Source organism: Porites lutea, chromosome 7 (genome assembly GCF_958299795.1).
Source record: "Porites lutea chromosome 7, jaPorLute2.1, whole genome shotgun sequence".
Lineage (NCBI taxonomy): Eukaryota > Metazoa > Cnidaria > Anthozoa > Scleractinia > Poritidae > Porites > Porites lutea.
The window spans coordinates 8,825,464-8,838,246 of NC_133207.1; the positions used below are offsets into that span (position 1 = coordinate 8,825,464).

At 38.6% G+C, this 12,783-nt stretch overlaps 1 protein-coding gene across 1 annotated transcript in view; it reads left to right on the plus strand.

The window, feature by feature from the left end:
- LOC140943666 (uncharacterized) overlaps positions 1-12,783 on the plus strand; it is a 66,886-nt gene that overhangs the window by 8,018 nt on the left and 46,085 nt on the right. The window contains exons 7-16 of the mRNA XM_073392786.1: positions 71-155; positions 320-476; positions 4,975-5,171; positions 7,421-7,708; positions 7,910-8,206; positions 8,940-9,093; positions 9,433-9,626; positions 10,075-10,368; positions 11,246-11,542; positions 12,288-12,444. Coding sequence (XP_073248887.1) covers positions 71-155; positions 320-476; positions 4,975-5,171; positions 7,421-7,708; positions 7,910-8,206; positions 8,940-9,093; positions 9,433-9,626; positions 10,075-10,368; positions 11,246-11,542; positions 12,288-12,444 — 2,120 coding nt within the window. The remainder of the gene's footprint in view (positions 1-70; positions 156-319; positions 477-4,974; positions 5,172-7,420; positions 7,709-7,909; positions 8,207-8,939; positions 9,094-9,432; positions 9,627-10,074; positions 10,369-11,245; positions 11,543-12,287; positions 12,445-12,783) is intronic.

Consider the following 12,783-nt stretch of genomic DNA (forward strand, 5'->3'; position numbering starts at 1 on the left):
TCGATTGGGGGTCCTCTGCTGTTTCTTTGCTGTTATCGAAAAAAAGTTAATTATGACCGCATCCTTCCAGGTGACGTTCGAAGGAATAAAAGGACTATCGTTTCAAAGTGACATTGCAATCGACGATGTGTCAATTGCTGACGGAAGCTGTCCAGGTGAGAATACTGTCAGAAGTAAGTTTCACTTACCAAGGAAATTTAAGGTTTTTTTTAGTTTTATAGCGGAATGATTTTTCTCCGGGAGTTAACATGGATAAATGATATCACCCATCGCTTATTAAAGAAGTGCTTTCATGATACAACATCCTTTTATTCTTTAGGCTGTGGTGGTTTCGTGAATGAAACGTCTGGGGTGTTGTATAAAACAAATGGCGGTGATGAAGCCGAAGAGCGCTGCATCTGGAAAATCGGCAAGGCTGGAGTGAGTGACGCAGTTGCAATTTTTACATTGGAAACGATTTACCTCCGCTATTGCAGGTACGACTTACGACTTCACTGATAGAACCACTCAAATGCTCTTAAACTTATCCTGCAAAAGCCTTAGGAGCATTCTGCCTTACCGTAAGTCCTGTATTAAGCCCCCCCTCTCAAATGAGCCCCCTTTCTCTAATAAGCCCCCCATTCTATAACTCACTCTCCCCTCCCCTAATTATTCTTCACTAATATATAGATTTAGCCAGGGCTAAAAGCGAAGCTCCAATTAGTAAAATTATAATTTAAATCAAACAATAAACTTTTAATCCACAAATCATTTAACTTAAGGGCACATTCATGTGACTTTTGAGGGAAAGGCTAAGTTATTTTAGAGTGAAACATCTTACATCGAATTGATAACCTTATATGTGCACCCAAAAAATAGCAAACATCTTCGATCACATTCAAGATCACAGTAGATTAGGTCTCGAAAACAAATTCTTGGAAAACAAATAACGCCGAATTTTTTTGCATTCGACAGCTTTACTTTACAAATTCTTGCCAACAAATCTGGGGGTGTTTAAACCAACCTTTTATAATTTTTATACATCACATTTGAGGTGAAACAGTACTATTTATCATACAGACCTCGGACAGAATGCAGTATTTCACAATTTTTCAAGACAAATTGCTCTCAGTCAATATTCAGGATGATCAATCGTAAAGCGAAACCGTTCAAAAATTTTCAAAATCACCCATATGGCCAGCCGGTTCTCGTTTCTATAGTGCGTGCTGTCAGCGTGGTCGAGTGTTTGAATGAACTTTAATAGAGTTAAACTTCAACATAATAGCGAATTTATTATTATTATTTTGTTATTTAATGGTTTCAGTTATAACGATGTGTAATCTTATAAAGCGTTTGATACGCGCGACATTTTTGAGTACTCCTGAAAGCGATGTTCATGAACGATGAAAACAAACGGCACAGACACAGCCTCCTCCTCAGGCGCTTCGTTTTTCGCAAGGCAGAAGCGAGCGCGAAACTAGTGACTGGTGATGAACCGCAAGGGACCATGGGAAGGGTACAGACGGCAGTACTCAAGATACAGCGTGCAGCGAATAGTATTTTAAAGCTTTACAAAATATTTGGCTTCATTTGGCTGTTGCAACAATTCTCAGCTCGCCATTTTTCACTTCGATTGAAGAGATCGTTTCATCACTCGGGACCTTAACAGAAACGACTACTAACTTACTAACTTACTAATTTTCCTGACCGGCTGTTACCTTGGGGTGCGGCAGTTTCATTAAATTAAAGGCAGTACCGTCCCGTCCGTGGCTAGTAGTTTTTCGATTTAAAGTTCGGTAGTAAAAATTATGTAGTTCGGTAGTAAACATTATGATGCTTGAGTCCAATGTGTGGGGTGAAAACAGCTTCCTCTTCATACACACGACGTGGATAGGCAATGATTTGCTCAAAATTCGCAAAATGAACAGGGCTGAACTTATTTTAAAAACTGCATATTCGTCCGCCATTACTCTTGCCACCATCTTGAAAACAAGATCTGCCAGACGTCTCGTCCGTTGTCTCCTTCCCGCCTTCCTTTGCGCGCACATTTTCATTAAAAGAGAGACGTCTGGGTACGAGGCAGGCACAGACAAGCGATTAAAATTGCAAGAGAGACTACTAACAATCAAAAAAAGAAATATAATTCGGTGAAACATTTACAGAGATAACAATTTTCAGTCATGAAGACAAGTATTAAAGTGTCTCTAAAAATCCTGAGTATCGGCATGAAGCTTTATAAGCCGGCTTCCCGGCGCGGGTGTTTACTGTTTTCCAAGGTGAACTCCTCGAAGCAAGAAAATCGCTCAAAGTTTTCTTTCTACAGCCAAATTTATAACTAAATATTCTTGGGAACGTTTTGTTTCTATCTATGGTGAGCAAATATATCTGAAGGCTTTTTAAAGTTCTGTAAGCTTATATCAAACCGTTCAAACCTGATACTAGGTCAGACCATTGACTCAAACTACGGCTACAAACGTGCATAAACTTGCCGCATAAACTGTCAGCGTGAACTGTGCAAGACTTTATGAAATTAGATATAACAAAAACAAACATCAAATACAATAGTTACTCAGGCTTACCATTTCAGTTCCTGAAAGCTATCAAGGAAGGCCACAGTTGCTTGAGACTTTTAAACCCTCTTACGCATTAAGCAAGGTGAAAAACGAAAACGATGCCATCCGAAATCGAATAACCAAATTTTGACAAGCGACGCGTTTCTCAACCAAAAACCCAGTCAACAAATCAGCCATGAATAACAGAAGACTCTTAATAGCAGCTGCATTTCATTTTGTACATCCAGAAGAAAAAGGCAGTTAAAAAACATCACAAATTGACACAAAACTCTTCAGCTTCAGCTGTCAAAGTAAACAATTTTCAAGATGCTGAATAATTTTTTCGCATGAACTCACCTGTCAAATTTTGACCAATCAGAGTAGAAAAATTGGACGTAGAGCGTGACCAACGCGTGACCATGGTAAGATAAGGTCTTCCCCGCTTGTGCTTTAAAAAAAAACTGGCTGAATTTTTGCTTCCGAAGTCAGTTTGAAATCAAAATCCTAATAGTGCGGGGCAAGAGTGACATAAACACAACATATTTGATATGAATCTTTGGAAAAAATAAACTTGAGCCTGCGATCATTTCAAACTGGTAATTTGTTAGCGGATAACTTCAAAAAAATACTCGACCTCGATGGGTCGACACTTGAGCCCACGGTACAGTCAGGTGATACTGGTCAGCGGATGCCCTGTTTTGACAGCTGTCAATTGATCACAACATTGATGTGCAATTAGTTTTCTCTTGGGCTCCAAAACTAGCTAAAAGTGTGAGAGTAAACATTGGTAGTCCTGTGGTGCGGACGGACGGTCGGTCGGCGGTCGGTGTACGGTCACGTGATTACCAAATTTTCTGGGATGGGTAGATTTACTAAGCTATGGGGCTCCGCCCACGCGTGCGCTTCGCGTGCGCGTGAAGCTCCGCTAATAAATGATAGTCTGTATTAATCAATCACGACAGGAGCCCATCAAATGGGCTCCTGATCACGACTGTTAAACAGTTCGTGTGGACTGATCCAAGATGGTTTATTTACCAAGCGGAAGTTCGGATTTGATTCTGATCCTCGGCTACATGACTCCAACCTTCTTGTACATGAGCTTATCCACTTTGTACTCTAACTTAGGGCCACTTATTTAAACGTAGTGTAGCCAGTGTTTAACAAAACCTCGTTCTGAGCCATTTTCAATTTTCCCAGCGGTTTTATCTAAACACCATTTATTGTAAACAGTTTTATGAAAGCATACAGAGTAGACAAGAAAAGTATTTATCTTCTTAAAATCACCCACTAAGAAAAATATCTTGAGATCCGAAGATTTTTTAAACCGTGGCTTACATGTAAGTTAGACTTCGTTTAAATAATCGACCCTTAGTCTTTATGGAGAACTGATACCATCATCTTTTCTAAATTAAAGGAGCCCCCTTCCTCTTAAATAGTTACGATGTTTAAAGGATTCAATAATAATTGTCCGACGAACCTTCGGGAGCAGTTTCATAGAACCTCTGAAATTCATGACTATAATTTGGGGGGTTCTAACTATGATCTCCAACTACCACTATCTAAAACAAACTTTCTTAAGCGTTCATTCTCTTATCGGCTGCAATGGCTTGGAACCAACTGTCAAATCAAACACGTGAGATAGGGGATCTTACTAGCTTTAAACTCGCGATATCCTAGGACATAACTTTTTATTATGTTTTCATCTTATTTCTTTAATGAATCATTTCTTGTTATTATATTGTATTTCAAATTATTACTATTTTTTTTAATAGTATTGTTAGTCTTGCTTACCATACAAACTAGATAGTCACGTTTATGAGAGTCGATAGGAACAGATAAAATTGTCAATTCCTTTGCTTATTATTGTTAGTTAATCACTAGTTTTAATTTTTATAGCTTGTAATTATCACACGGCATGTCTAAAAACCAGCTTGCTGAGCCATTTACCGTGTTTAAATGAAGTTGATTGATCGATTGAAATAAGCTCCCCGTCTCTATTCAGCCCCTTCCCTCTTTAATGGGCTTGAGATAAATAAGCCCCCTCCGGGGAAAAATAATAATGATAATGATAATAATAATAATGATCATGATCATGGTAATGATAATAATAATAATAGAAACGATGATGATGAAGACAACGATAACGAATGATAGGTGAGTTACAACTTCGAATGGTTCCTTAGAATTTATACCAGAATCCTGAGTAAGATGTGCAAACCACGAAAAAAAAAAACTTTTCTTCTTGGCTTTCTTCCTCTTTGCTCATTTCAGGCCATAGAACTTTCTAACCGAATTATGCCCATCACCTTATCAATTCAAATAACAAATTAATCAATTAAATTTGAACGAAGAACGAAGGTCTACACTTCCTTAATCCCCTTTTGTTTTTTTTTTTTGTTTTTTTTTTTAAGGCTCATCTTTGTTGTTTTTTTTTTCCCTATAGTGAACACGCCAAGCTAATTAAGCCAGATGGCTCTGAAGTTTTTAACCAAAGAGGCTGTAATTCGTCTCACCCCGCTGGCACTTCTCTTGAGGTTCCATTTGGAGATGAAGAGCACCTTATACTTGATATTTCTCTGGAATATAGATGGAGTGTAGTTAACGTCAAGTACAGCATTGTCGGTCACACACTTGACTCAGGTTTGTAACCCATTGCCTGCGTCGCATACACTCTAAATCGTTTGTGTAGAGCGTCTGCAAATTAGTACACAATATCGTGTTCGAATCCCGCAGAGTCGCAGGGACATATGTCGGTTTTTCTGATTGGCTAGTTTCTTACGCAGTTTGTGCTAAGCCCGATTTTTGACAGGCCAAACACGACTAATAGCTCGTGACAAGAGAAATTGAGCCCGTGATAATGTGAAACGTGACCTTAGAGTCTGCTTGAACAACAGACGTTTTTCTTGCTCTCTTTTTGTGTAGTTTATGCAGTGCATGTAGTATTATACACTTTGACTGAGCAACATTTTTGTTGGCCGCTTTGAGTCTCACATTTAGAGGTTATAAAGTTGGTCTGTTCCATGCATATTGAGTAATTAGTACCTGTGGCTTATGTTTCTGACAGGATTTGATCACATATGTAGTGTATCGTTAAACCAGTTCTTTGGTTTTCTCCGAAATGCCTGGACCTGAATAGCTACATGTGTGTAGTTTTTTTGGCCGTGGGCATGTTCTCCTGATTTGTTTTCACGCTAGAACTATCGGTTAGATTGCAGAATACGTGGCAGTACATCTGCAGCGATTAGAAGACGCTGGAAAACCAGTCGGCGAATTTACAAGCAAATTCTGGCCTTGATCAAATTCTCACAGAGCATTTTTTTTCTTCAGAAGGAGGCTTTAATGTTCTAACTGTTATTTCATTGTAAACGATCCTTGCCAACTCCCTTCTGTTACTTTTGACATGTCACTGCACCCAACCGTCACGCACACGTAAGAATTAGGCCAATTGTGAGGCGCGTAAGGTACTCGCCTATCAGAAACGCTTACATACGTCCTTGCGACTCTGCAGGATATTGGAACGAGTTTTTGTGCACTAATTCGCAGACGGCCTATACGAATGGTTTAGACGAGTGCGAGGGCCGGCTGTGACGTAGGCTAGTGACCCATGGCGTACCATACAAGACGTCTTGCACAATAATGAATACAAAGTCAATCATACATGCCTTATACATCACGTCCAGCATTTTATAACCAACCTAGCAGTATTCCTTTTCCGTCGTAGCAAAGTTTTAAATTAAGTTGAGAGGACCGTATTTCAGCATACATCCATTTCAAAAACCTTTTGTTTTCATTTTTATTTACTTCATTTAAGATTTGATGACAAAGATGACATATAACTATAAATATACGAACAAATCAGGAATGGAAAACCACGCAATATCAAAGCAAGCTAGCTAATTATGTTGGAGCCCTTTTATTGTTTTTACTTGTGAAATAGAATGTTAGTTGAAAACACAACACAAAGCAATCAAATAGGCAAAACAAAACAAAACAAATTAAAAAAAAAAAAAACAGGAGAATGCTGTCTTGTGAAAAGATCCTCTGGAAAGACGTACTCTGGAACTTCTCAATTTATGCTATTAATACTTTAAGACCTAAGGGATTAAAGTCTCTATTTTTAACCGAAACATAATTTAGCATTGAAACATTGAATCGTGTAGTACTTCTTTCGGCACAATGAACTGTAACTACAATTTGTAGCTTACAGTTGATGCTCTGTAACAGGGAGGGATTGGGCTATTGTCAGCACGAAAGGTATACGGTAAAGCACCCGCGAAGTAATCTTTGCGCGTATGGCACTGTGTACTATATTAGCATGGAATACGAGGCGGCAGCTCAAGTTCACTAGTGACAATACTGGGCGTGGTCTAATTGCCCGCCAATTGTTAAGTTCAGTTTTTAAGGCCAGTCATTAAAATATACATTATCGCTATTAGATATCGATAACTCGACCTGTAAAACGTATCCTTTGAACTTAACCTCAAATTATGCATTCTTTTACCCCCTTGCACGAGATGTTAGATTTCTTTTTCTTTTTTTTTTTTTTCTTTTTTTGGGCCTAGGAGGGAAGAAACTTTGCTTTGTTACCATATCTTTAACTTTCCAACACAGCGTATATATTATACAGTATTAATATGATGGAAGTGAAAATGATCCTCGCAGTTGAATAAACAACTTATTATAAGTGGTTGAAAAAGAACCTGAAAAAGTTCAGGCTTGACCGAACGCACCCATTAAGCTTATCGAGCCAACTGTAGAGCATGCCATTGTAATTTATTCAACTGCAAGGATCATTTCCACTTTCATGTCTTTATCCGCAGTTCAAATTATGCGTCATTTCATATATTTCTATTTAGGTATTAATATTATAATTTATTTTATATTTTAAGCGGAAACTGTCCCCTCCTGGAATATAACAGTATCCAGTATAACCTCATCTTCAGCGTTGGTATATTGGCCAAACCTTCCACTGCCTCAGTCTGCCAGTTACTATTTGGTGAGGTTCAAGGAGCTCTCCAACGACGTCAGTAGGCTTTTCAAAGCCAATAACAACTCCTATTACACTAACCTGCTCAGGGGTTTTACAGCCTATGAAGTCAACGTGTTCGCTGTTACGTCAAACGGAGAAAATGGTACATACGCAAGCAATGCAGTCTCCATAGTAACGGCAGAAGGAGGTAATGACCCACCCCTTTCATGAAATTTCCATGGAGTTACATGAAAATTGATGTCCTAATCCTCCATGGAATTCTGTTGAGAATTTTCCATGGAACTCTATGGAACTCCATGTATTTCACATGGGCCCTATCAGACTGTCAGTACGAACTAAGAACTGTTACTTTTCCTGAACTATCAACATATTTTGCATTTTTACTTAGTTCCCAGCCGTGCACCAACGAATGTCAGAGTTGAAAACCATGGGTTGAATGAGTTCTTGGTGATATGGGACGTCCTTCCTGTCCAGTACGCCAATGGCCACTTATTAGGATACAACGTATACTACAGAAGTCGCCAGTACTACTACTATTCGGACACCATTGTTAGAGTCAACAACACTAATTTGCCACAAGCAATTCTGCTGAATGTTCAGGCTGGAGAGCGTTACCAAATTTCGGTGGCTGCTTTCACCTCTGTAGGAACTGGACCGAGATCACCACTTCTTTATGTGACTAAAGGTAAAGTCTGTAACCAGGGTACTGGCCTGCAGGGTTATACTAAAAACCCGACACAATAGTTAGTAGACTTGAGAAGACTGCCGGTCATGAAAGCTATCGACACTGATGAAAGATGAGAGCGACGGTCAGAGCTGCAGTTTATGTTGGAAGCTCGCTGGCCGTGCACAATCCTTTGTTTTTGTCTACAAATGGTGTCTGAACAAGTAAATAAACGAAATGTTTTAGTTGGTTAGCAAGTTTAAAAAAAGATAGCAATGCTACTGGACGTTTTGCACTTTCAAGTCCACAAAAGACACTGACATGGTTTTTGCTTGCATTTTTTTTGCCCTTGCTCATCAAGTTAACGACTTAAAGAGCTGATCACGTATCAGTCAGAGAGCTAAATGTTGCCTTCATAAACAGCATCCATTACCTTTCCTTTTTGACTTTAGATGCTTCTCTAGCCCTATATTTGCCTTGACTTCCTGGAAAAAAATATATATATATTATTAGAGTTAACATATTGAAATTGAGAGAAGAAAGACAAATGGGTGATTTTTAAAGGACACACTATGGAACTTGTGGTTTCGAAAGAGTTCATCTTTAGACACAGATGCTTTTGGAGAGAAATCAACCACCTTAAAAAATAGGTAATTTTATAAGAAATGACTGAATAAAGTGGAATAAAAGAAATGGCGCGCGTTTTCTAGTATGACATTCTGACGGAATTATCTATATTTTTTCTTGCTTTAAGATTGTGAAGGCTCTGTGAACCAGTCGTTTGGATGGTTAAACTTCACCCACACAACTTCCAACTCCCTCAACTGCAGTGTTCAAATAAATAATGCTGGTGCAATTCAAGGGGTCGCCTTAGTCTCTTTTAAGTACATTTACCTATGGTACTGTAGGTAAGCAAATCAAATAACGTGTTGTTCCTTGTAGATCAGAAATCTGGAAGGCAAAGTAAATAAACGCAAGGAAAAAGTGGAAGTGAATAGTGAAATTCTAGAAGGTTTATAGCAACACTTTTTCATCGCTTGGCCTACAAAGGTTGTTTTTAAATCACTGAATAATAAAAGCTGAATAAAAAAAGAAATTGTTAAAACCAAACATACCATCGACTGCCCATTTCGTAAGATTCTTCTTTTTCTCTAATAATAGATTACATCTAATCGATTACAGTTTTCTGAGTATTTTTAGTTGCTTCCACAAAGCATTTGAGGTACCTTATTTCCTATTCTTCGCAGCGAGTTCATCAAGATTTATGACAACGATGGCAACGAGATTTTTCGCCGAAGAGGTTGTGATTCATCTACTAGCGGACAGTCGGTTGAAGTTCCCTTTGGTGACGGGGATAGCATAACATTGGCGGTCGCTTTTTCAACCCGATATGGCTACGCACGAATTCAATACACAGTGTTAGACAAAGCCCTCGACTCAGGTAACAAGTTTCTGTAAAGGAAGTTAATTGCAAAATACTTTTTAAAAGTAAATACCAGCAAGCTAAAGAAAGGTTGCGACCACTTCCTCAGCTCTCCTAGTATAGCGGTGGGAGTAAGAAATATCGTACACGCCCGAGGATATATTTAAAGGAAGTAATAAATTACTTTACAAAATAAGTGTTTGACAGCTTAACCCTTGAACTTACAAATTTTTTTACGGTATCAAGATTTGCGAATCTCAAGATTTCTTGCAGTCCTCCCTAAAAATTAAGAAAAAAATGCTTTTTGATCTCGTTTTTATGCTTGAAAACGTTGTTAATGAATATTATTATGGTGGTACTTATAATTATGGTTATGATAATGATGCTGTAAATGATTATGGCGATGATAATGATAATGATAATGATAGTGATAATGATAATGATGATTATTATTATTCATCGACAGCGCAAGTGGTGCCTTCATGGAATGTTACCATTACCTACAAGACAACATCGTCATTGACAGTACGGTGGTCAACCTTCCCTTTAAATGTCCCGATCCAGCGTTTTTTAGTAAAGTATAAGGAAAAAAATTCCAACGTCAGCTTGATCTATCACGTCTCGAATTGGTATAACTCACATTACACTGGAAATACACTTAAAGGGTACACGTTTTACGAGGTTAATGTCGTTGCTGAAACTTCCGGGAACGGAACACTGTATTCTAGTGAAGCAATAACTGCAAGAACTCACGAAGGAGGTAAATATGCCAAAACAATCAAACAAACAAACAAACAAACAAAAAGTCAATCAAGTAAGATAAAACAAACAATCAAAACCTACCAACCAATCTAAAGCCTTTTTCTGCATTTGAATTTTCGTCGACCCTCTCTGAATTTAGTCTTCCATGCAAACGGTCTGTTGGCTCGCCATACAATGAACGCGTAACGGAAACTTAACAATGTCTGCGTAGGAGGCTACACTGAATTTGGAGAAAGGTCAGTTAAATACTTAAAGATCGAACAAAACATTGTCGGGATTTGTTATAAATTATTATTATTAATTTTTTTTTTCATACCTTTCCTTTGATTTCCTCTTAATTTCTGCACGATCACCCAGCAATTTTTGGCCCTATTTCCAAATGCTTCGGAACTTTTCAAGTCTGTTTGTCTGTTTGTTTGTTTTTTAGCTTGAAAACATGAGAACAAATCAAAATAGTAGAATGAGCTGCCGCTCTTAGTTATATTTAGTCAGCCTGGGCCGAGTTGTTCAAAGCCGGGCTAAGATAACCCAGGGTTAGTGCGAGATTTGAATTCAAATTTGAAAGCTTAAAAAGCATCTCAGTTTTAATTCTTTTTGTCTACAAGTTAATGATTGAAAGCTCTAAATATAACAGAGAAAATTATCTGAGAAAATACTTTTTAACACAAGAAAGAGAAACCCGGGTTAAGCGCTAATCGGCCTTCGAACGACTGGGCCCAGGTGTATAACCTTCATTCTGATATAGAGCTTAGGTATTACTTTGACAATAGATACTCCTGGTAACCACCTTAAGGTAATTTTTTATATTTCCTTTTTTGGCGTACCTTCTCACCGATACTGTCATTTATATTTTTTTTATGTCTTTATTTTGGCAGTGCCAAGCGTTGCACCCTCAGGCTTGCGAGTTTCTGCGCTTCAGTTTAGTGAATTAAAGGTGCAGTGGAATCAAATACCTGAGCACAGTGTAAATGGCCGACTACTGGGATATGTGGTCATCTACGAAGAGTATCCCTATTATCGGTATAACAGAAAACGAGTCAACACAAGTAGCCCAGATGTCCATATGCTGGTGTTGAGTGGTTTGAAGGCAGCACACTCTTACAGATTCTGCGTGGCGGGGTTCACACGCACAGGAACTGGACCGCTGACACCTTTCTATTACGTCACAACAGGTAAATTGAACAAATCGAGGTGACGTGACGTCAGAAAGTTTAAAACTGAATTCGTACCACAAGCCAAAGTCGATTGGTTTCATAGCCTGCATGAACACGTCTCCTATTTTCTTTGCTGTTTCACTACAAAGATCTGAACATGCTGACGTCATTTGTTGATTTTACAATAACATTGCCTGTTTTAAACTTGCATTCAGTAAACCGCGCCTGGGAGCCTCAAAAAGAAAAACAGATTGCGTCATCATGACGTCATTTTCATGGTCTATACTCAAACGTTTCAAACGTCGTGCTACTGCCATGCTGAACTCTATTAATAAATTAGAAATACATTAGAATCATCTTAGAAGTTGTTTTTTTTTTATTGTTTTTGACAAGAGCTACTTTATTGAACGTCTGAAACGAAGATGGCTGAGGTCGTTTTGCGGTCGAAGCAGCTTAGCCCGGCAGAATCATGACGTTTGAAACATGCCTCATGTACCATAGTTGTCGGCTAAACATTGCTTTGTTACTGTAGACTACACTATACACTGCTGACTGGTAGCAACCAAGGGAAGAAATACAACATTTTCATATATTATACACTGTACCTATAGTTCCTGGGGAAAAGTATATTTACAATAATTCCACTCATTTTTACGACTGGTATAAACTGGTCCTAGCACATGGTTAGCAAAATCGCAGTGTGTTTGGAATCATTTAACTAATTGAAATTAAATAACTAGTTTCATTTCTTACCGTCAATTAGGTTGCGGAGGATACACAAATCGGTCGTTTGGCCGCTTAGAGACTGGTTCCCGCAGGAGCTCGAGCTATATAACATGTACCCTTGTGGTTGGCAGAGGGGGCATAAATCAGGCAGTTGCACTTGTGTGGATACAAGATCTGTATTTGTCATATTACAGGTACTGAGTATTAATTACCTCTAATTACTTGGCACGATTCTCCAAGATTTGTTTGATTGTATGGTTGTCTTAAACAACCTCAGAAAGCCCAAAGGGATCATAAATTATGTAATTTTGCAATGGAGGATCGCATGTCGTCAGTGTGTAGTTCAAGTGTGGAAACGATCTACTTGTGGCTATCTCTGCTTTTGTCCATGACGGCGGCAACAAAAAGCATGGTAGCGGGTTCAAACCCCAGCCGGACCAACAAGGAATGTGCTGATTCCACTCCGACTAAATCTATTGAACGTGTGTGTGTATCTCAATCATCGAAGGGGTAAATTTGTTGACTTTGTGCGA